At 39.2% G+C, this 24,960-nt stretch overlaps 2 protein-coding genes across 6 annotated transcripts in view; both read right to left on the minus strand.

The window, feature by feature from the left end:
- The window catches only part of LOC114479394 (glial cell line-derived neurotrophic factor-like), a 33,407-nt gene extending 25,006 nt beyond the window's left edge, over window positions 1–8,401 (minus strand). The window contains exons 1-3 of one of the 2 annotated variants that reach the window (XM_028473057.1): window positions 7,634–8,401; window positions 7,434–7,485; window positions 6,524–6,762 (exon numbers count right to left, since the gene is read on the minus strand). In XM_028473057.1, the coding sequence (XP_028328858.1) occupies window positions 6,524–6,608 (85 nt within the window). In that variant the 5' untranslated portion in view covers window positions 6,609–6,762; window positions 7,434–7,485; window positions 7,634–8,401. The remainder of the gene's footprint in view (window positions 1–6,523; window positions 6,763–7,433; window positions 7,486–7,633) is intronic. The other variant, XM_028473056.1, reaches the window with a different exon arrangement.
- Window positions 8,402–22,718: 14,317 nt separating this feature from the next.
- Window positions 22,719–24,960, minus strand: part of st3gal3b (ST3 beta-galactoside alpha-2,3-sialyltransferase 3b) — a 75,608-nt gene continuing 73,366 nt past the window's right edge. For all 4 annotated transcript variants that reach the window (XM_028472727.1, XM_028472726.1, XM_028472724.1 and 1 more), the window contains one exon: window positions 22,719–23,104. In XM_028472727.1, coding sequence (XP_028328528.1) covers window positions 23,015–23,104 — 90 coding nt within the window. In that variant the 3' untranslated portion in view covers window positions 22,719–23,014. The remainder of the gene's footprint in view (window positions 23,105–24,960) is intronic.

Raw genomic sequence — 24,960 nt, forward strand, 5'->3', positions numbered from 1 at the left:
CACAGCGAGCATGGGAAGCGTTCGTCAGACGGAATACATCTAACAAATTGAAATTCCTTGTTGTCAGATCACGCCTCCTTCAATTTGCCCTGAAGAAATCAGTGCGGTTCACTGCGAACTCTAAGCATTTCCAGATTGGAGTTGCCCTGTGGCACCTCAGGTTGCATAATCAATCTTTTTAAGGCTCTGCATTAGCGCGGGGACACCAAAAAAAACAACCAGAGCAACGTTTCACAGCAGCTCAGAGCACACACGTCTGATATATATATATATATATATATATAGAGAGAGAGAGAGAGAGAGAGAATCAGATTATAATATACAAAATGAAAACAAAAAATGTGGAAAAATTACAACAAAAACGCACAAAACTTACTCCAAAAAACACAAAAATTGCTTTAAAAAACACTGTGGCAACAAAACAACAGACAAAACAACACTGATATAGGACAGCAAAAAAAAAAACACACAAAATGATTTAGTTTTTAAAAACACGCACAAATAAATCCCAACACACGTGACAAAAAAAACAACCTACAAAATAAGTGAAAAACACAACACAAATACAGAAAAATTCCAACAAATACACACAAAACTTGAGGCATAATGACAACAAAAACAGACAAAGAGAAAAAGTTAGAAATGACAACAAAAATACAGATAAATTAAAACAAAATTTTTAAAAACACAAAATGGCAAACAATACAAGAATTACTATAAAAACACTTTGGCAACTAAAATACTCAAAATGACAAAAAAAAAAAAAAAAAAACACAAAACAACAAAAAACATACAAAATAAGGAAAATGCACACACACAAAATGAGAAATATACAAACAACAAAAACTTGTGTTCTTCCTAGTGTTTTTGCTCAGATTTATTATTATTCTAAATACTGATATTAATGTTAATATTGTGGCCCTCGGATCAGATACAATCACATTTTTGTGGCCCTACTGTGATAAAGTTGCCTATCTCTGCCTTCAAAGGACAGAAGTCACATTTAATGTGTAAATATGGACAAACACACACAAAAATCAGATTTCTCCCACAAATAAATGTCATTGTTCTTTGACACCAGCTGTGTGAGTTTTATCAAAGTTGGTTTTCTATGTGAAAGTTAGTTTGAACTACGATTTTCCTTCATCGTGGAATAAAAACACTTCTATGAATCCGTCTACAGGACTCCACATCCCACAATGCAATGCACCAACCTTCAGGTGTAAGAATGTGTGTGTGAACATGGACTGAATCCAGCTGTGAGCACATGTTTCACTGAGATTTAAAGCAAGCAGTTCATTAAGAAGAGACAGAAAACTAGGATGTTTATGAGTTCATATGAACAGAAAGAGGAAAGTTAATATTTACACAATAAAGAAGAAGAAAACACAAAACGCTGTTTCAGACAACGAACAGGACGACAAAGTTAAACGTTAACAACGGATTTCATCATTTATTTCACTTCACAGGCCAAAAATTCAATATATATGGAAATCAGAATTAGAAATGGGCCACTTTTATCACAGCGGGACCACAAAAATGTTCATCTCTGATCCGAGAGTCACATGATCAACATATTCATGTCAGCATTTAGATACAGGGAAGTTTGTGTATTTCAATTTGCGTGTTTCTGTTATTTATTGTTTTTGGAGTAATTTTTGTTGTCTTTTTGTGAGTCTGATTCTGTCTTTTTGAGTGATTCTGTGTATTTTTTGGTTATTTTGTGTGATTTTGCATATTTTTCTGTAATTTACACAATTTTTTTGTGTGATTCTGTGTATTTTCTGTCATTGTTTGAGATTGTGCATATTTTCCTGTAATTTGTGTGTATTTTCGGTGTAATTTTGTGTATTATTCTGTCATTTCTGTGTGTTTGGTGTAATTTTTATTAATTTTTCTTCTCTGATTCTGTGTTTTTGGTGTTTTTTTTGTGTTATTTTGCCATATTGTGTCTGTCTGGTGCCTTTTAGGTGTGATTGTGTATTTTTTGGTCACTTTGTATATTTTTTGGTCATTTTGTGTAATTTTGCATATTTTTCTGTAATTTACGTGAATTTTTGGTGTGTTTTTGGTAAGATTCTGTTTTTTCTGTAATTTCTGTGTGTTTTGGGTGTTATATTGTGTCTTTATGGTGTGATATTTTATGTTTCTGGTGACATTTTGTGCTTTTATGTTGTTGTTTTGGGTTTTTGGAGTCCTTTCTTGCCTTAACTTGGAGGGTTACACAAAACTCTTGGCCCGAGGACCACCAATGGCCTATGTCTGATATAAATGATAAGAATTAACAGCTATAAATACAAAGTCAGTGTTGTATAGAGTCTGTATACAGTTTTGAAAGGACGAAGATGTGTAGTAGGAGAGTGAGTGAAGTTGTGTTTCTGTGATAAACAGAACGTGGAGCGAGAAAGAGTTAAACACCACCAGTCTGCACGCTAGCACTCATAAAGCCACATGCCAGTTAAAACAAACCAGACCACACAGGAGCTGGTAAAGAGCGCGCTGGGTCGGCCCCCACCCCTGCTCTCCCTGACCCACGACAGGGCCGCTGACCCCACAACCTTTGACTGGAGGAAGTGAAAGCTGTGGCTGTGAGACGCTGGAGTGAGACATGCCTGAAGCCAATAGAGTTCAATCCAAACCTGGATGACTCACAACATGTTTGCACACATTTTACACACATTCAGAGAGCGATCCATTCAGAGGGAGCGTGGCACGTCTCAGGTGAGCCCCAAACCCTCACACGCACACATTCATCAAGCATTGACGCGTTTCCAAGAAACAGAGAGAATGAGAAGGACGAAAAAACTGATCCTTATCCATGTACGAGTGACAAAGTGAGCACATGAGCCAGTGAGTCAGTAGGTCACTGAGTCACTGAACAAGAATGAAGGTTCAAACCCTGATGTGTGTGTGTGTGTGACTCACACACATTCATATCCTATATTTTACATCACCGCCTTTAAGCAACAGCATCTGCAGATTCCTCAGATATAAAAGAGTTTGATTAAAGGAGCAGGATTTATGAATCTTTTAATGCTAACGGGCCTATTGAGGTCCTGCAGACGTGACGTCAAATTTGATGTGCATTCCAGACAAAAGAAGAAGATTTGGAGACTGGAAGAAGACAAGCGCGGTGGACCAAACTACGGTTTGGTTCCGCGGAGGCATGCGTAAACATCTTGCAGTTAGAGTATTGGAGAAAGAAGAAGAATCTGTGAACTCGCCGTTCACGTGACTGTTTTACTGCAAGTAGAGGATAAAAATACGCGACCATTTGTTGGAAGAATATAATTAGATTTTTTATCACACCTAAAATCCAACACAAATACCTGTCAGTACCACAACCATGTTGGAGAAAGTGCGGGGCAACAAATGTAGACCATTCTCATGTCTTTTGGCTTTGCCCTAAAATTGTAACATTTTGGGAGGATGTTCATTTGTTTATTGTCAGAATTCTGAACTATGACATACCCAACTCATGTTTATTACTGTACTTTGGCAGAATGACAGGAAATGTGTCAAAAGAGGACAGATATTTGTTTAAAATTTTGTTAGCAGCTTGTAAAAAAGCAATTACGAGAAAATGGTACAAACCAGACCCACCAACACAAGATGACTGGCTCAAAATGGTGAAAGAGATTCACGTCATGGAGCTTTTGACCCATAAGTTAAGAACCCAAGAAGAAAAATGTCTGGAAAAATGGGAGAAATGGACTGTACACACATCGACAGGATAAAGACTATCACACTGACACTAACATCAGATCAAACTGTAGAGACACGGCAATGCAACATGTTCTTTTTCTGTTTTTGTTTGCTTTTGCTTTTTTTGTGTTTTTCACTTTTGTATGTAAAAAAGGAAATAAAAAATAAAGTATAAAAAAAAAAAAAAAAAAAAAAATACGCGACCAAAGCCCAACGGGACCCAACTGGTTGGTTCAGTCACATAGTGTCCAGTGGACGTGCCGTGAGCACTAGTGTTGGGTAGGCAGGGTGTTGCAAATCGAGACCACCAATGTGGACACCAATGACACTTCCATACGTTTCTGCTGGCAAGTGTTAATTCAATTCAACTTTATTTGTATTAAGAAAGTCACAACAAAGTCATCTCAATGCGCTTATCAAAATATAAAATTCCTAATAAGAAAGAAAAAACCCAACAAGATCCACATGAACATGCATTTAGCCATCTAACAAAATCAACATCATAAACACCATTAAAGAAACTTAATTATTTAATATAGCCTCCATACTCTCCCAACAAGATATATCTCATGACACGACAGGACATCCGTTGTTTGTGTTGGAAACACAGAAACACAGAGAAAATTACAACAACAACAACTCAAAACAGCCTCAGTGAGGAGCATCCACAAAGCCACTCCTTCAGAAAATACGAACAATGTTCTGACCTTACCTTTGCTGAAGGTCTGGTAACTCAGGTGTTGGCCTCATCTTTTAAAAGCTGTTGTTTTTCCTCAAAAGAATGTTTTTTTTATCGTCTCTAGCGCTATCATCCTGACTGTAGTGTTATCCCGCCCACTAGCTAGAGAACGTAGCAGCCACGATTTATCAATTCACTAATGCACTGCGAACTTAGGTATAGCATTTAGCATAGCACGGTTATGTCCAAAGGCAGCGATGTTTAGTCATTTAGACTATGAAAAGCACAAAATGCTGACACTTTCAAACTTATAGGTACTGTAGGCTATCGGAAATTGAAAAAATAAATAATTTATAATTATATTATAATTAAAACAAATAATCAAAATATCAATTCACCCTTGGGTAGGTACTGCCAACCTTGCCTACCCTGACTGCACGTCACTGATAGCGTCCTTGCGTGCAGCGTTCTTTAGCTGCAGGACCATAGAGCAGAGGACGACAGCTAATGAAGCCATTCACTAGTGATCCAATCATTTTTCTGCACAAAATAATGAATTATCCTTATCTTTGATACATAGATCATGTAAATAGATCCACTGGGACAAAAAAATGCTGCCTGATCCGCTCTTTAACTGCAAGACCTCCGCGCATGCCTCTGTGGAAGCAAACAGTAGTTTGGTTTACCACGCTCGATTCTTCCAGTCTCCAAGCCTTTTTCTTCTTTTTTTCTTTATTTCACGTCACGTCCTCAAAACTACACAGGAAAATTGTGCCCATAACTGCAGTAAAAAATGCATCACACTGTACGTTCAAGGCAATAGAGAGAAATGTGTGTGTGCTCATTGTCTTTGGTTTAAAACGCTTCATCAGCCATTAGCATTCAGGGCGTATTCTACGAAGCTAGATTTCCTCTTATCGCGCTAACTTCTGGGATTTGATCAGTGTGTGCTGTCCTACGAAGCTGGCTAACATCTTATGGAGTTAAATCACCATGGTAGCTTAGGCTGAACGACTAACCGGGTCGGGACCAGGATTTGTTCTGGATAAAAGCTGAGCGGGTACTGAAGTCCCGCCTCCTGATCAATCAGATCTCTTAGAAAGCAACCTGCCCAATAAAAGGAGGATCATTGTCAACACGTCTCTGTACTTCAAACATTCATCAAAGCTGCTACGTCGCCTCCTTGTCAACCTCTCCACTACTGATCACAGGAATCGTCCATTCAAGGTGAAAGTCCGCTGATTTGTCCAAACGCATTGGGTCACAAACACGTCAGATCATCTCAAAGGAGATACGAAGTGATAATAATGGGTACTAAAAATGGAACTGCTCCCTGGGCGATGCTACCCACTGCTCCTCAGGGAGGGGTTAAATGCAGAGAACACATTTTGTGTATGTAGCTTTACATATGAGACAATAAAGTATAATATATATTCTATATGAAACCGCAGTGTTTGTTTTAGCAGCGAGGCAGTTCGAGAGGGAGGAGCTCACATTCTTATAGGGTAGGAGGAGCCAGGAGGAGCCAGAATTGTCAGGAGGAGGAGTTTCCACAATATGACGTCACAACGCGAGAAAAATTCAACTGTTCTTTTTGGAACTGATTTTTTACAAAATGTGGAATAACAAGGGAGGGAGGAAACAGAACTTTTTCAACGTTGTCCCTCTGAATGAGGCTAAAGGAATGTAAATCACTGGAGCAAAACCATTATAAAGTGAATTTTTCATAATACCGCCTCTTTAACACTGGTTGAACTGAGATTATTTTGTCCCTTCAGAGTTCAGCTGAGCCACTCAAACCTGACGGCCCCCAGCTGCACTTTGTAAGATCTCCCCAGGCCATAAATCACCCCCCACCCCCTGGTCCCTCATGGTCCCTGACCACCTCTACGACCCACATCACTGACTGACTGCCTCTCACCAACACCAGCTCCAATAAACACTAATAAAGTCATAGCGACCCTGAGAGCAGTTTTACAGCAGCTGCTGCAGGTGCTGAGGTTTGCAGTGAAGTGAAAGGGATTCAAACATCAAACAGTCGTCTCACTGTTGGCAGAGCAAACACACACACACACACACACACACACACACACACACACACACACACGGGAGGAGGAGGGCTAAAGGAAAGTCTCTCACCGGCGGGGCCGTGCGCTCTCTGCTCTGAGCGTACACCACTCTGCGTGCGCCTGGTGTTTATCCAAACGCGCCGGTGCGTCCTCATGTTTTACAACGTGTGGTCAGGGGTCGTGAGCGTTCGGGGCGGACTGTCCTCTGTGGGGCTGAGGTGAACATGAAGGATCCATTTAAAGCCGCTCAGGCTCTCAGGCTTTTCCACTTCCTCCTCCTCGATAAGTCTGGTGTCCTGACACAGAGCCCTGAGGGACACACACACACACACGCACACACACACACACACACGCACACACACGCACACACACGCACGCACACACACACGCACACACACACACACACACACACACTTTTAAATGATTGGTGCTATGGTTTCTAAACCTATGAAAGTCCGTTTCCACCACTAAACAAATAATATAAAAAATCACCACAGTAAGTCATTATAACGAGAAAGCACATCATAATTATGAGAGTCATATTAGATACAAATTCATAATTATAAGAAACAGAGTCATAGTTTTGAGATAAAGAGTCATTGTGAGATAGAAAGAGTCATAATTGTGAGAGTCATAATCTCAATTATTAAATAATCTCAATTAGACTTTTAATCATAATTACGAGTTCCTAACGTGATAATTATGAGACAATCTCATAATTCTCATAATTAAGAGTTTTTTGTCTTATAATTATGACTTTCTTTCTCTTAATTAGTAAAGTCATAATTATGAGATAATAATTATTTTTTCACAGAATTATGAATTATTCTCATATTTTGCTTTCTTTCTCTTGGTTATAATTACGACTTTACTTATTCAATTATGTTTATATTTTAGTGGTGGAAACGGGCTTTCATACAAATAACTATTTATGTTAAAAAAAACAAGAACAAATGACTTGTGAACAAAGGAATTTTTACCATCATTTGTTCTTTTACAGCTTAATAGTAGAACAGCGGCCATGCAGACAATCTAAAGTTAATGATAGAGGAGAAAACTTTGCTCTGATCCGGAATGTGTAAAAAATATTTGTCCTCGTGTTGCTTTGGCGCCTTACGTCAACCCAAAGCCATGGTTTTTAAATGACATGAAGCCAGTTTTTCAGGCATGGCTTCCTTACCTCTAATAACCTGTTGGGTCTTGTCTCCAAACAGCTCGTGGGGTTAATGAGGAATAAAAACAAGTTGTGTGTCGCTTTAAGAAAAAGCTCAAGGTCGATGAAATCAAATCCAAAAAGGTCCGAAGAGGGTTCAGCGCGTGCACGGAAAAACGGTCCAAACAGGGCAGGAAAGTTCCGTTCCTGTCAGTCTGCCTCAAAGGAGTGTGTGTGTGTGTGTGTGGACTCTGTCGGTTTTTACGTCTCATAGAAAAAGTTAAAGTCCGTGCGTCACGCCATTATTACGCAGCATCTCCAACAATACGGTGCGTCTCTTCTTTTTGTTTTAATACAAACAAACAAACCAAAATCCCTTTTTCTGTTTGCTTCCAGGTAATCACGCAATGTTCCGTGCGTGTTTCTCCTCCAGCGGACGCGCACACTGACGGAGTCTCCAAATCTCCAGCAGCGCGCAGCACTGGAGGCTATGCGTAAAAGCTGTGCGCCTCCGCCGCCTGTCAAACACTCTGTGAAACCGGAGCGCAGTACTTCTCCTCCATCCTCCAAGGCTCACATGTCTTTTTGTTCACAGGGAGGGGTGTGGGTGGGGGTGGGGGGTGGGGGGTGTTTCTACATAGAGGAACATCTGCTGCCCTCACACTGATACATGTGGACCGTTTCACTTCGTTCCACCTCAGGACCTCAGCCCTAATGAAGTAAATTGGGACACTCATGTGGGTTGCCATGTTGGAGGTGGAACTCATGATTTAAACGCACGCACCTGTAGAGCTGGGCGATATGAACCAAAACTGATATCTCAATATTTTTCCCCGAATGTCAAAATACAATATAAATCTGGACATTTTGAACTCAATAAAATCTCACCAGAAAGACAATTCTAGGTTGAACTTGCTGATATGAAACGCCATATTTATTAACAAACAGCTGTGTCACACATTTATGTCCCTCTAAGGGAGTGGTTCTCAATCCTTTCAGCCTTCAAACCCCCCAAAATAAAGGCCCCAGAGACCGGGGACCCCCAAGCTGAAGGTGGTTGAACACTGAAGAACAGTCATGTGGAGACAGGGCCATAAGGGGGATAAAGGGGAGAGATTTTTGGGGTCCATCCATAAAGTCAGTAAAATGATGGTCCATTGTTTTATGAATCTGTGATAACCACATTTATTTATTCATCTGAATAATATCCACTGTTATCCAGGACGTTTACTATTATTTGTATATTGTCATCTTAAAGTAAATCATTGTTTTAATCAGAAATAAAATGGGTTAAAAGTGACCAAAAATGGTTGAAAAGGTGGTGAAAAAATAGGAACAATTAGTTTAATCTGGCAAATAATGAGCATGACAAATAGTGAATGTGGTTAAATTGTCAAAAATAAGCATAAATAATGGTGAAAAGAGGTTAAAAGTGACAATAATGGATCAACATGTGCAACATTAGGTGGAAAAGTGGTGGAAAGAGTTTATAAGTGCTGAAAATGTCTGAAAAGTGGAAAAAATGTGCAAAAAATTGATTAAAATTTGATGGTGTCAGAAATGGAAATAATGTAGCAAAAACACATTAAAAGAGCAAAAATATGGCAAAAAAAGTGATGAAAATATGTTGACATGTGGCAAGTTTGGTGCAGGTGCAGAAAAAGGGTAAAAATAAGCAAAAATGGGCTCAAATTGTTCAAAAACTGCTGCCCTGCTTTAAGGAACAGCGAGTGTGAGTGTGGCTTGTCTTGGGTTAGAATGATGTTCATGCTGTTCTAAAAAGTAGCAAAAGCAGTGACTTCTAAAATGAGTATTTTAATATAAAAGATACATTTAAAAAATATATCATTATAGGCAATATTGTAATTTTCTATATTGCAAAAACAGAAATCTCAGTACATCAAAAATCTCGATATATTGACACAGTACATGTCACCTGCTGTCAACAAATCAAAACCTCCACCCTGTGATTCTGTATGTTCTGCTCCCCACCACCACCCACCAGTAGAAAGGAACCTGCAGTAGAGACACTCCCTGCAGGGCAAACACAGGCACAAAGGCTGGGTAAACAGCTCCTCTGCTTTCCTCTACAGCCCCAAAGACAAACGTATGCAGGGAGGATCCTCCATGCTCTCCGTGATCTCTGCCACCAGCTCTAATAATAGCATCAACCAACAAGGCAACAATGTGCACAGCTGAGTTGGCTGACACGCAGGAATGTACCTTCACATCATAAACACCACTTCAATAACAACACAAGAAGAAGGAGGCAGAAATCACAGAAACATGTTTCTCTAATAGGAGCCTCTCTCTCTACATCTCTATCCAAAAACCAAAATTATGGAATTGATCAGCTGGTCTCTTAATGCAATGGACCAAATTATTTCAATAAAAAAACCGGGCAGAGGTGAGCCCGCCTGTCCAGATAGAACATCTGCGGCGGGATACATGATGGAGGACGTAAAAGACGTCTACATAATTGGAATTGTGGTAGCAGGTATGCTGCTGATTGGAGCCGGCAGCTTTCTGACCTATCGCAAAGTCTGGATTACGTCGGCAGCTGTTTTGACAAGGCTGCCAGTAATTTCTGATGGATTGGGCAGGGCTCTCAACACTGACTCATGCAATAAACATACTCTAAAGTAAGCATGAAGCTACTTTGGAACGTATACGTGGAATGGAACCAAACTTGGAGAAGTTTTTGAGATAAGACCATATTGGATTTACTGCTTGTAAGATGGACCCCAAGGCTGAAGGAAAATTGTGCTTAGCCTGACCAAAAAACAAATCCTTATCTCATTTGACTCCCCAAGCCAGCCCTTCAAGGTCGGCTTCTCTGACTATTCTCCAGGATGTTTGTGCTGAATGACGTTCCGTTGCCCTCCTCTTCCCCACAACCACCTGGAACTTCTGAATCAGATCTACCCAAAGTAGTTTCACGTCATCTGAGACGGGCTGAACTGTACAGAATGAAGCAAATGGATCATGTTTCTACGCCTTCTTTGCTTTGTCTTTGAATTTTGTTGTAATTGTGTTTGTGGTTTTTTTCCTAATCCCACATCGTGCTTTATAAAGGAGCACAGTTTGGAACCTGCCTTTTTCCCTCTCCTTACCTCATGTTTTTCCACTTCTCATCTAAGATACGGGGCGCTGCCTTAATGGCTTGCGAGCCAAAGTACTTCCGCTCCTGTTCTCCCATGTTATATGTGATCGTCTTTTCTTGGACGGGATGTGAAAACTGAATTTCCCCTCAGGGACGAATAAAGTATTCTGAATCTAAATCTGAATATGAGGCAGGAAAGCATTGTTTAACTAACGATTTTCATCAGTTTTTGTCAACTACAATTTTTTAAGTGACAATAACTAGACCAGTGGTTTCCCAACATTTTTTGAAAAATGATTAATCATTTTAAAAATCAGTAAATATAGGTTTTTTAAATAATTACTAGACAATTCAGATGACCCCACATGGGGCCCGACACCAAGTTTGAAAGAATATGGAACTAGACTATGACTAAATAAAAGACAAAAACATGTGAACAAAAACTTTATCAAAATATATTGATGATTTCATTGATCAACCAGATATTTAATGGTATTAATGTTTGGTTTTTTTATTCTGTTTTACTGATAACTTCTGTATAGAAATCTTACACAGTGTTTCCTCTTGATATCTATTTATATTTGCATCTTTAAAGAAAAAAAAAAATACTACTAACCTTATGTAAGTGTTTCCTGCTGTTTATCCTGTTTTTTTATCCTGCATAAAAAGCCAATGCAACAAAATTTTTAAGTCTAAATCTAAACACCAGTGTTTACTTTGTCGACTAAATGAAGTACATTATTATGACATTTACAACATTTTTTCAACTTTCCACATTGCAATAACTAAGGCTCATCGCGCAGGCAGCATTGATAAAGGGTGATCTGGGGGGCTCGGTCGGTGCGCCTGGGGGCGGGCGGGGCGACACGTAGCGCCCCCTTGGTGCCCTAGGCGGCTGGGGATGTGGTCGTCGTTCCTGGGCGGGCTGCTCCCGGTGCCGCTTCTATTCCGGGTCCTTCCGGCCTGGGGTCCGGTCACTGCTGGCTCTGGGCCCACCGGCTACCCATTCGGCGTGGCTCTGGCCGTCTGCTGGGTGTGGGCCTTGGCTCCTCCGCTAGGGTCTCGGGCGGGGGGCTTTCTGGGCCCTCCCCTTGGGTTGGGTGCGAGAGTGGAGGTGGGGGGATGAATATTGGCGGGAGGCTTGGGTTTGGGGGTTGGGGTTGGTGGCGGGGTGTGCTGGGTCCTCGGCTCCTTGGGGCTTTCTCGGGTGTGTATATGGGGCGGTGGCTGCCTCTCGGCTTAAGAACTTGGGGGCGTCTGGAGGGTTGCTCAGCCATGGGGTGGTGGCCCCCGCTCTTTCTGCTGGCCTGGCTGCATCTTCGGTTCCGGTGCAGCGCTTGGGTTTGCAGTAGCGGTTCTTGCTCATACATTGGTCTACGATGCACTGGCCTTGGACTGTGGGATAAAACTCGTACTGGGTTTAACTTTAGACACGTTGATCCCAAATACCTGTTTTAGGTAGTACCACTCACTCCTTCCCTCTGTCCACAGCCACCACCATTATAAGCCTCACACTGGTCATCAGACTGACTGACAATAAGCACAATATACACAACTACAACTTCACTTTCTCACTTTAAATGTTTTCAGAACTTTCAAAGGTAGAAAATCAACAGAGATTTAGCCTCAGTGTGAACAAGGTTTATGTCACACACACGCGCACAGGAAGGCGTGGTTACTACTCCAAGATCTGGACCGGAGGGAAACTGAGGGTGTGAGGTTTAGGTTCAGATGCTGATGCTAAAGGGATGCAGAGAAGCTGCTGTACTCGACCAGATGTGATTTCATATTGATTTTCTTTTTGTTTCTCTCCATCCAAAGGTGACTTTCCTCTGTGTTTTCCTGTTTTAAAGGGGAACACCCCTCACCCCCCACCCCACTATCCAATCCCCTCTGGCCAGAACAAGAAACTAAAACCAAACCTGTGTCATTTCTCAGAGAACAAAGCAGAAAACTCTATGAAAACATGTTTTTATATCCACATGAGCTCCGGTTCTAATGCTGATTTAATAAATCTGCAGCATTTCAAAGGCTGGATTTGTCGCATCATTGTTCACATAAGTCAAAATTATGAGTTAGTAAAGTCATAATTATGAGAAAGAAAGTCAAATATATGATAGATTTAGATTAGAACTAGATTTAGATTAAAATACAAAGCCAATTCTCAACAGGGAAGGCTACAAAGACAGTAAAAATTTAACTTATGTATGGATGTAACTGCAGCAAGTTTGGTGAAAACATTTATTTATTTTATGTATTTATTTGTGACAAGGGACAATGCACACTAATGGACATTAACAAGTAAATGTGCCAGATTGTAGCCACAGGCTAATCTCCATCTGTAGTAATAATAAACAATAGGCCAAAGATACACATGTTTTTGTAAAAAACAAAAAAAATACGTTCATGGGGAAGTCCACTTTGATACAACTGTGCTAAAGTTTTCCACAACTTTGGAAACAAGTGTGTAACTGTAATACGTCAGTCAAATTGATTCCAATCATTTCACGCACGAGCGCTATGCGCTAATTGGAGAGACGTGTTGACACGATTTGGATTCATCAAAATATGAAGTTTTATGCACATTGGAGCAACTTTTGATAAGAAACAACAAAGGTAAGAAAAAACATTTGTCATCATTGCTGACTTTTTGCTGCTGTGTATTTTCTGATTTTGTGGCGTTGTTTTGGTACGTAACATACCCGACCTGTATATCAGTAGATTCAGCTCAGCCTGTAGTTTCACGTAGTAAGAACTAACAATACACAGATTTAATATTAGTAGTAATAAACTCCTACCATGATTTCTTGTTTTTCTTCTCCAGAAAAGAAGAACGTGACTTGCTTTATGTCATTTTAGTTCTGGTATCTTTATGGTTTCCCTTGTGATACGACGTCACTGGTGGTTAGACGTTAAATTCCAGCCAAACCTGACGTTGTTTTGGCCCAACTTTGAATCTGTGAAAGCAGCAGTTATAGTTTTTGTGGCATCAGTCACCAATGAGAACAACTTTTGGATAAATCTAAAGCATCATTAATGGCTGTTTTATTAATACTCAGACAAATGTATGTTTTCACATGTTTTAGACTCACACACACACACACACACACACACACACACACACACACACACACACAGACTCCATCATCCTGACAGAAGTGACATCAACAGCAGCTGCAGACGAGAGCAGAGAGACATCATTAGTGAGTTCTAGTGTTTCCAGAACTTCAGATTGTTCTAGAGTTCTTCTGGAAGTTGGAAGACAAGTTTAAGGTTAATAAGAAGTTAGTAAGTTCTGCCTGAGTGTGAGTGGAGTTATTTTGAGCTTTTAAACAGACAGAAAGAGAGAATGTGTGTGTTCTGTGGTCGTGAAGGACTTGAGCTCCGTCAAAGGTGTCGATTACTGCAAAAATAAGATCAACAAAAAGCAGGTGAAAGAAATAAATGGAGATGAGCTTTAAGTTTATTTCGTGGTTTGTTTCAATATTATTTTTCTGCTTCGGTTTTCAATTTTCTAGAAATTAAAGGGTTTGTAAGTTTTTGTTGTCATTTTGTATATTTTTCTGTTATGTTACATGTTTTGTGTGGTTTTCTTGTTGATTTGTGTATTTTTTCTCTGATGTGGTATTATTGTTCTGTAGTTTTGTGTGTTTTTGTTTTCAGTTTTGTGTGTTTTTGCTGTTTTCCATCATTTTCTACCAGTTGCCCATGTCTGATTTAAAAGAACATTATAGTTATAATGTCTAAGATGTATGGACTGGCGCCCTGTCCAGGGTGTACCCCCGCCCAGCGCCCAATGACAGCCGGAAATTGGCACCGGCAGACCCCCGCGACCCTGATAAACGGGAATTAGCGGGTTTGAAGATGGATGGATGGATGGATGGATGATGGATGTCTAAGATGTAACGTGTACATTCTATACCATTAGCAAATTAAATGTAAACACGACAAACTCCAGTGAGACGTCTTCATGTGGTGTGAGTTCAGTAAACCCACGAGTAAAGAACCTGCACCAAGAACAGTTCCAGGTCTTTCCAGCTAAGAAGCGAACCCTCAGTTTGTCTGGTGATGTAATCAATGATAAAATGATTGGAAAATAACGCAATGCCAAGTCAATTCAAGGTTCCAGACTCTCTTTCCAAGAACATCAAGACTAACTCTGCACGCAATGGGAAAAATCAACAAGTCCTTCAAACTAAAGAAAGACTGAGGAGATAAATTCAGCTCCTGTCAGCTGTGGTTCCAGACCTGTAGGAACATCTCATCCAGGGACAAAGGTAAACTGACAGGGAAGGGAATGTGGTTTTCCAACATCTCAGCTGACCCAGTATTAAATAAACACGGAGTGAACAGCCTCGTTTTATGAACTGTTTCAGTTTCAGGCCCTGGAGGTCGTGACTTCTCCGTTTCCAAGTCTCCATGGAGGAGGAGGTGGTGTGGTGGTGGTGGTGGGGGGGACCTGTCGCTGAGAATAAAAGGCTCGTCTGCTGAGTCGGAGCAGGTCTGCGTGCTCAGACCTCCAGGACCAGAACCTCCAACAGCTGCCTCAGCACATCCCAGGTGGTGAATGTTCCTCCATCCCACCCTGAGGAGGAGGAGGGTCTGTGGGGCCAGAGTGTGGAGGCTTTGGGGACCACCGAGGTGTAACGTGACACTGTTAACAGCAGGTCCAGGTCTAACCGGGTCTGTTTGGGTCGGTTCCTCAGAGTCCAGCAGCACAGCTGGATCACTATGAGCCAAGATCTGATCCACAGTGTGTGTGTGTGTGTGTCAGGGTCAATTACATTTTTCAATTATCCATGTTCAACCACACACGTCGGGACGTGACGCACGTTGAGGTGTGCTGCATGTCAGGGTGTGACAGAAATGTTGAAGTGTTGAGACGTAGCTGAACATTTTCAAGGATTATATCACAAACTGTTCTGTGTAAATATAATGTCTATGATTTCCTTTTACCAATAGGTGGCGCTATGACTATGAAGTAAGCGTTTCTCCCCCTATGCTGTGAAAAACTCCTGGTGAGAACCTTGTTGTGGTAAAAACAAATAGAACTTACCCAGATCAGGGAAATTCTCAGTGTACTGAAGTAATAGTTCTTCAGTACACTGAAGAATTCTGACATCATCACTCTCTACAATGCAATAATTTCCTCTTTAAAAAAAAAATAAAATAAAAAATAAGGTGCATTACAATAGGGTCCTACGCACTGTTGTGCTCGGGCCCTAATAAATCACAATTACTGAGCCTGAAAGAAATAACTCAATAAAAGGTTTTTTGGGTCTTATGTTAGCCTTCAGAAAAATAAAATTAGAAAATGTTTCCATTTTTTTGCGATACATCCAAAATGTAGGTGTTTCTCACATTTTTGTTATTTTTCAGGCCTTACTGCATTATTATCCCAGTTTAAGTTGGCCCATCAGATATGAACTCGTTTTTAGGGTCTTACGATTGCCTTATTTCAGAAAAAAAAAAAAAAAAGCTTTTCGTTGACCAGGTGAAAAGAGAGAAAGACAAAAATCTAGCAAACGAAGTGTGATATAAACCATAGGATCACATGTTTACTAGAGCATGGCCAGCACCCAATTCAGCCCAGAAAAGAGAGTAAAATGATAGAGTAACCATGAATCATTGTGTATATTACCAAATAATTCAAGTTGTAAATATCTAAAAATCACAAATTCAATGACACACAATATTTTTAGGGGCTCAAAGTTTTCCCATGCTTATATCACATGAATGCAGTCGTTTTTTATAGCACATTTCCCCCCCAAAATCTTGCAATTTCTACACAGTCCAAGTTTCCAGATGACTTTGGAGGGAATTGTCTGAGCAACAGAAGTTTATAATAAACACAAGGTTATATTTTGAGGTTCTTACCATGAAATGTTGATTAAAACATTAAAACGTCTTTATATCAAAGTTCTGTCCTTGTTGAGGGTAAAGAAATATTTCCACTATAGCTGCAAAACAAGCATTAATCACTGCCATTGGCCCCAGTTCACCCACAGTGACTGGTTAGAGTCATTAAAACAATCAGGTGTGCACACTTACAAGTGGGAGGGGCTTCCACCTGGCCCCTCCCCCTGCTTAGCTGGATGAAGAGCAGAACAACAGCTTAAAAAAAACACAAAATGACATGAAATATGCACAAAAATAACAGAAATGATAAACACGTGACACACACACACGTTATTCTTACCTTAAAGAGTCCACAACATATTCCTGGTGAAGGAACAAACACTACAGGACTCCACATCCCACAATGCAATGCACCAAACTTTTTAATGTCAGTAAGTCTTTACAGTAAATTATGTTGAATGCATTGATCTGTGAGGCCTAGATTATATCTTTATCTATTAAAAAAGTAACGTTTGATGTCACAGATTTAATAAAAGCTGCTCAGATATAGAAACACAGAGTGACAGAGGAAATCCTTCAGCCCGCGACCTCCAAAATAAAGGTTCTAGAGACCAGGGACCCCCCACTGTAGCTGAAGGTGGTTGAACACAGACATGAACATAGAAGAACAGTCATGTGGAGACAGGGTCATCTATAAGGGGGAATAAAGGGGAGAGATTTTTGGGGTTCATCAATAAAGTCAGCAAAATGATGGTTTATTGTTCTATGAATCTGTGATAACCACATTTATTTATTCATCTGAATAATATCCACTGTTATCCAGGAACGTTTATTATTATTCTGGCCATATATATATATATAGTCATCTTAAAGATGTAAATCATTGTTTTAATCAGAAATAAAAATGGGTTAAAAGTGACCAAAAATGGTGGAAAAGGTGGTGAAATGGGATTTTAAAAACCACAGAAATTGGTTAAAAGTTGCAATTTAGAGTGAACAAAAAAGTGGTAAAAAGAGTTCAAAGGAACAATTAGTTTAAACTGGCAAATATTGAGCATGACAAATCGTGAATGTGGTTAAATTGGCAAAAACTAGGAATGAAATATGATGAAAAGAGGCTAAAAGTGAAAATAACGAGTCAACATATGTAACATTAGGTTGGAAAAGTGGAGGAAAGGGTTTAGAAGTGTTGAAAAATGTCTAATAAGGAGCAAAAATATGGCAAGAAAAAGTGATGAAAAAAGGTTAAAATATGGAAAGTTTGGTTTAGTTGCAAAAAAAAAGGGTAGAAATAGGCAAAAATGGGCTCAAATTCTTAGTTTCTTGAAGACATCTAGCGACCCCCTACCAGTGTCTCACAACCCCAAATTAGGTTAGGGTTAGAATGGTGGAAACGGTGGTGAAATGGGATTTTAAAAACCACAGAAATTGCTTAAAAGTTGCAAATTAGAGTGTCCAAAAACAGACCAAAAAAAAGTGGTAAAAAGGGTTCAAAGTGTCAATATTAGCTTAAAAATGGCAGAAATGGGGGGAGGAGAGTGCTGGTAATGTTAAAAAAAAAAGTAGGAACAATTACTTTAAACTGGTAAATAATGGGCAAGACACATGGTGATTATGGTTCAATTGGCAAAAATAAGCATTAAATATGAAAAGAGGTTAAAAGTGACAACAATGAGTCAACATATGACATTAGGTAGAAAAGTGGTGGAAAGGGTTTATAAGTGCTGAAAATGTGCAGAAATGTATCAAAAAAATGCATTAAAAGGAGCAAAAATTTGTCAAGAAAAAGTGATGAAAATAGGTTAAAATATGGCAAGTTTGGTTTAATTACAGAAAAAGGTGAAAAAAAGGCTAAAATGGGTTCAAATTGTTTAGAAAATATTTTTAGTTTCTTGAAGGCATCCAACGGACCCCCTCCCAGTGTATCACATCCCCAAATGGGGTCCCGACCCTAAGGTTGAGAAACTACACAAAGTAGAGCAAACACACTAAGGTCCATTATAAATGTGTTTATTTGGAGCTGCAGAAAGTCATTTACAAACACTTGTTTCATTACTTGGATTCAGAAAGTGAAATGGCAAAAAAATAAAAACCAGTAAAAACAACGAAGGATAAAAGCCGATACATTCTGCTTCGTTACGAGAAGAAGAAGAAGAAGAAAAAAGAAAAAGAGGTGATTTGGGTCGTTTTAAACTCCTCCAGCATTGATCAGAAAATATAAAAAACAAAAAGGTTTAAAAGAACTAAGTCTGAGTCAGCATCCATTGATCACGGATGAGTTCCACACAGAACACACTGTTGTGTCGCTATGGAGATAAAAAACCAACCACTGCATGTGTTGATGACATCACACGTGATGACTCCACCCTTTTTCTCACCAGCAGCTTCCAACATTCATTAAATGTAACCTCTACTAGTATCACATTAGGAACACATGTACTCAGGTTTAGTTTATTAGTGCACAAGTAGACGTTACTAGTGTAGGAAAAGTGTCACTAGTGCCAACAGTTAGCATTATGCTAATAACAAGAAACGCAGGCTTGCCATTGGCTGTGATTTTTTTTTTTTTTTTTAAGAAGTCAAACATAAAAAGGTGGAATCAGGAGAATGTCAAAAAGTAAATGTTTTTTATTTTATAAATAAAGGAGGGGGAAAAAAAATTAAAAAAAATGTTTTTAAAGAAAAAGAAGAGGTGGGAGAAAAAATAAATGGAGCTTAAAAAAATATTCTAACCAATCAGGGAGCTGGATTTAGGTATAGCTCCTCCTACTTCATTAATATGAAGTCTACTAGTACTACTAGTGAATTCTTTGTCTTTACTAGTACTACTAGTGAGACTATATTTTATTCTACTAGTAAATGCACTTAACTTTCTCTACTAGTAGACAATTATGCATGACTAGTAGTGCTAGTAGACGTAAAAATGTTACTAGTAAACGCTCAAAGCTTTACTAATACTACTCCTAAACATATTCTAGTTTAGTTTTAGTTTACTAGTAAAGATTTTTGGCACACTTGTGCTGGAGTAAACCTTACTAGTTAAGCAAGTCATCTACTAGTAAACTGTGTTACTAGGAATACTAGTAAAGCTTCAAGTTTTTACGAATAACATTTTACTAGTAATACTAGAAACACAATATTGTAGATGATTTTACTTTAAAAGAAAGGTCTACTCATGCACTACTGCCAAAATCCTTTACTAGTAGCATTAAATATTTGTTTACTAGTACTACTAGTACACTCAAAATGTTACGAGTAGTAGTAGTAGTAGTAGTATACTGTTTCAAATCTACAAGTAGTACTGCTAAAGCCAAAAGCTTCACTCGTAGATCTAATATAAATGAAGTAGGAGGGATTAAAACCAAATCAAGCTCCCTGATTGGTTGGAATATTATTTTAAAGCCAATGGGGAGTCTGATTTTGCTTTCCCCGCCCTCCTATTAGCATATAAGGCTAACTAGTAGTACTAGTGATGCTTTTTTGCTTCTTTAGTAAAGTGTACTCACGCACTAGTAAACTATAACTGACTACATGTGCTCATTTTGGTAATTTTTTCTGTTATTTTGCATGTTTTTCATGTGTTTTGGTATCGATTTATTTATTTCACTTCCATGTAGTATGCTTTTCTATGACGTTTGTTAATTTTGTGTATTTTTTGTTGTTTATTTTGTTTTTTCTATTATGTTTTCATATTTCTATGGCATTTTGTGTGTTTTTATCGCTGTCTTGTGGCTTTTTTTGGTTAACTTTTTGTATTTTCTTGTCATTTTGTGTGTTTTCAGAGTAACTTTGTGTATTTTGTTGTCACTTTCTGTAATTCTGTAAGTTTTTTTGGACTCACGTTGTATTCTTACTGTAATCGTGCGTTTTTAATGTCCTTTCGGTGCAATTTTGCTGTTTTCCATGTTTTTCTGTCATTTTGTGAGTTTTCTCTGGGGGGGGGGGGGGGGAACAAAATTAGACTGGATCAGGACATGGATGGTGATACTAGTCGAGTTTAATAATCACATTAATGCTTAAATTGGTTTCCAGCAGGAGGTTGAACTGATAGTGAGGTCAGCTGTTATGGACTTTAATCCCAGGAAAGTTGACCAACAAATCAAAAGTGCTGATTAATATTCTACCGATTATGCACTTTTGGACGATATTTAGAAAAAAAAAGAAAAGACATACATGATACATTTGATTGCATTGCATGCTGATGATGAGATATTCTGACATTCTTGTTGTGTTTAAAGCAATACAAAATAAATGATGAACACCTGTGTGGAAATACTGAGAAGCATGTGGCAGAGTTTAAAGTGCATCGTTCTGATCGGGCGTACGGAAAGAAAGACAGTCACACTTTGATCTTTGTCGGTATGGAAAAGCGCGAACACACACACACACACATCATGGAAACAGACAGAAAACGCTAATTTCGACATGATGCTGCTTTTCTGCCACAAACATGTAGGAAGCACAAAAGGTGAACTGCACACACACACACACACACACACACACACACACACACACACACACACACACACACACACACACCCACCCCCACACACACACACACACACCCCCACACACACACACACACACACACACACACACACACACACACACACACACACACACACACACACACACACACACACACACACACACACACACACACGCGCGCGCGCTTGTGAGTGCGCACACACACAAGCACGAGCACACACACTGGTTTAGGAACAGAATAAAAGGCCCCGTCTGTGACCCCCGTGACTGCGTTGACTGCTGGGAATTTGTCACTGAATAAATAAATTGAAAATAACCTAAAAACCAAAAAATATATATATATATATTCATTTTATACAATCCGAGTTTGAACCATTTGGTGAAGGAAAATTTAATAAAAGAAATCTCTGGAGCAACATGAGGTCGGAGGGCCGACACGGGTCAGCGTATGATGGCGAGAAAAAGATGAAAAAGATGAAAAGATGAAAAGATGAAAAGATGAAAGTACCAAAACATAAGTTGATCCAAGTTTCCAGATTTCATCTCTAAGGCTCATCCGCACGGTACAGGCAATAAAACAATCTACCATTAAAAATAATAATTTACACAGCGCTGGATATTTAACTTAGGCTTACAGGAATTTTGCGCGACAGTTTTCCAAAAAAAAAAAATTCAAACAAATTCAGTTTTCCATTTAAAACTCGCCAGATTTGTTCGCAGTCACATATTCTGTAAATGCTTGTTTGTTTTTTTAAGAAAAAAAGAAAAAGGAAAATAAAAAAGATGACAAAAAACTATTTTAAGAAAAATGGGGGAAAAGGAGAATAAAAACATTTTTTGCAAAAAAAAAAAGGGAAAAAAGAAAAGAAAAAAGGAGGAAAATAAAAAAAGAGAATAAAAAAGAAAAGAAAAAAGAAAAAAGGGGGAAAGGAGAAAAAAGGGGGGGAGCGAAGAGAAAGCATATTTTTTTAAACATTTGGTTAAAAAAAAAAAAAGGATAAAAAATAAAAGAAGAAAAGGGGAAAGAAAGAAAAAAAATCAAAAGTAAATGTTCAACAAGAATAAAAAATGTAGTTTGTTTTTAAAAATAAAAGGAGGGAAAAAGGGGGAAAAAGAAAAAAGAAGTAAAAAAAGCACATGCTTGTTTAAAAATAAAAGGGAAAAAGAAAAGACAGAAGAAAGAAAAAAAGAGAATTAAAAAAGCGAATTTGTAAAAAAAAAAAAAAAAGGAAAAAGGAAAAAAGAAGAAAAAAGAAAGGAAAAGGGGACACTAAAAAAATATAAAAGTTATATAAAAAAAAAAAGATAGTGTTTTGAACTGATAATTCCTGTGAGGTGGACACTCCTCCTGGACCGCTCACAATCTGCTTCTGTCCCTAATCCAGGCAGCACCACAGTGCATGAACCACAGGTAGGAAAGGAGCTTCTGATTGGCTCTGTGGCGTGTGGAAGGCGTGGTCATACTCTGCATGTGTGATTCCATCACTGATGTGAGAAGAACTAAAGTAAAGGAGATGATGGAGGATGAGGTGCTGCAGCTTCTTAAAAAGCCCAGTAGAAACCTGTGATATTTACACTGAGGAACGTGTTTACATTCAGGCAGCTAAAGGAGAAGCCCCACCCCCTCCCCTCCTCCTTTCTACGAGGTACGCTTGGCACTGATTCTACTACAACCTCTCCTCTCCTCCATCCCTTTGTCCTCCAGTTAAGTCAACCAGAAAGTGGACTCCTCCCACTGTGGGCGGGGTGGAGGACAGGAACCAATCACCTCTCTCCACCCTCTTCTACCAGCAGGAAGTCTTTGGTTCAGAAGGCACGTGTGTGCATCTCTTTTTTTTTTTTTTTTCCTTTGATATAAACCAGGAATATCCAGAGTGATTCCCGTTTCCCTGCTACCTGGTCAGTAGTCAGTAGTCCCTCTGGGATTGGACAGACCACAGCTGGTGAGGGATGTAAGCTCAGATCCCATTGGTCAGATCTGTGATCACGTTGGCCTTCACCAGCTTGCGGAGAAACTCCTTCTCCTTCGATATGTTGTGTGTCCAAGACTGAGGAAGAAACACAGGAAATACATCATTCAAAAACCTTTACAAGAACAATGGCAGACGTTTAGCTTTTCAAAATAAAGCAAATGGGAAGAAAATATCTTGCAGTTTAACATAAAAGGGGGTGTTTAGGTTAGGTATGGAGTGGTGAGGATGCAGGAGGCAATGCTAACGCGAAGCTAATGGTAGGCTAATGTTAATACAAGACTACTGCTAAGTCAATGGTGATGTGAAACTAATGCTAGGTTAATGCTAGGCTAATGCTAAACTTATAATAGGTTAAAGCTAATGTTAGGCTAATCCTAAATTAATGTTAGGTTAATGCTAATACTATGTTAATGCTAGGCTAATGCTAAGCTAATGATAGGCCAAAGCTAATTCTATGCTAATGTTGAGCTAATGCTAAGCTAATGATAGGTTAAAGTTAATGCTAAGCTAATACTAATGTTAAGTTAATGCTAGGTTAATCTAGGTTAAAGCTAATGCTAAGATAATGCTAGGTTAATGTTAAGCTAATGCTAATGTTAAATTACTGCTAGGTTAATGACATGCTAAAGCAGTGTTCACCGCCACAGACCAGCACCTGCATCTTCACTTGCATTTTCTTCAGGAAATGCAAACATTCTAACTATTATTATTATTATTATTATTATTATTATTATTATTATTATTATTATTATTATCCCAACTACCCAAAAGTTTAATCATTAAAGCAGCATGGACAACTGGTGGTTCGGGGGCCAAATGCAAGCCTTACTCCAATCTAATCTATCAAATACTCAAAATGATCTAAAAACACATCAATCAACAACAGAAATACACAAAACCAAAAAAACAAAAAGTAAAAAATGAAAGAGAAATACATAAAATGACATCAAAAACAGACAAAATAAGAAATTGAAATACACAAACAGTTTTCAAAAAAAACAAATCTGTATTTGTTAGTTTTAAGTCATTTTGTATAATTTTGTGCCTTTTGGTGTGTTTTTAGATTATTGTTGTGTATTTTTGTTGTTTTACTTATTTATAAATATATACTGTACATAGTCACATTGTGTAATTTTGTTGTGTGCTCAATCGTGATCATGTTTTCCCTTTCTGTGCACAAACAGTTTGACTGGGCTTTCTGTCCACTGAACTTCAGCCTGGGATGATTCATGATGTTTGTCCTGCAGCCGCTCTGTAATCATCAGGATCATTAGCTGAGAGCTGGATCTGTGCGACAGACGACCGAAAACGACCCATTCACTGCAATCGCTGTGTAATTGAGTGTAGACAAACTGAAAACACCCAAAGGCTGTGTTGGAAATGTCACACTCGGTACTACACACTACAAACTCAATGAGTACATACTGTCTACTATATACTGTAAGTATGGTTAGGATGGTGAGCGTTCCCACTGAAGTATACTTAGAAGTTTCCCAAGATGCATTTGGAACCTACAAGGACAAAAACCTGAATCACACTGAGGCTAAATATCTCTGTTGATTCTCCACCTTTGAAAGTTCTGAAAATATTTTAAGTTTGAAAGTGACCTCCTCCATGAACCGCCACCTTAACGTGGTGGAGGGGTTTGAGTACCCGAATGATCCTGGGAGCTATGTTGTCGGGGGCTTAATGTCCCTGGAAGGGTCTCCCAAGGCAAACAGGTCCCAGGTGACGGGTCCGACTAAGAGCGGTTCAATAGCCATATATGTACATTAAACAACAAAGGCAGTTCACGTTGCCCGGATTGGCGCTACCGGGGCCCCACCTTCGAGCCAGGCCCAGGGTTGGGGCTCGAGTGCGAGCGCCTGGTGGCCGGGGCTTTGCCCACGGGAACGCCTGGCAGTCTACCGTCAGAAGGAGCTTCAACTTCC

Source organism: Gouania willdenowi, chromosome 17 (genome assembly GCF_900634775.1).
Source record: "Gouania willdenowi chromosome 17, fGouWil2.1, whole genome shotgun sequence".
NCBI lineage: Eukaryota > Metazoa > Chordata > Actinopteri > Blenniiformes > Gobiesocidae > Gouania > Gouania willdenowi.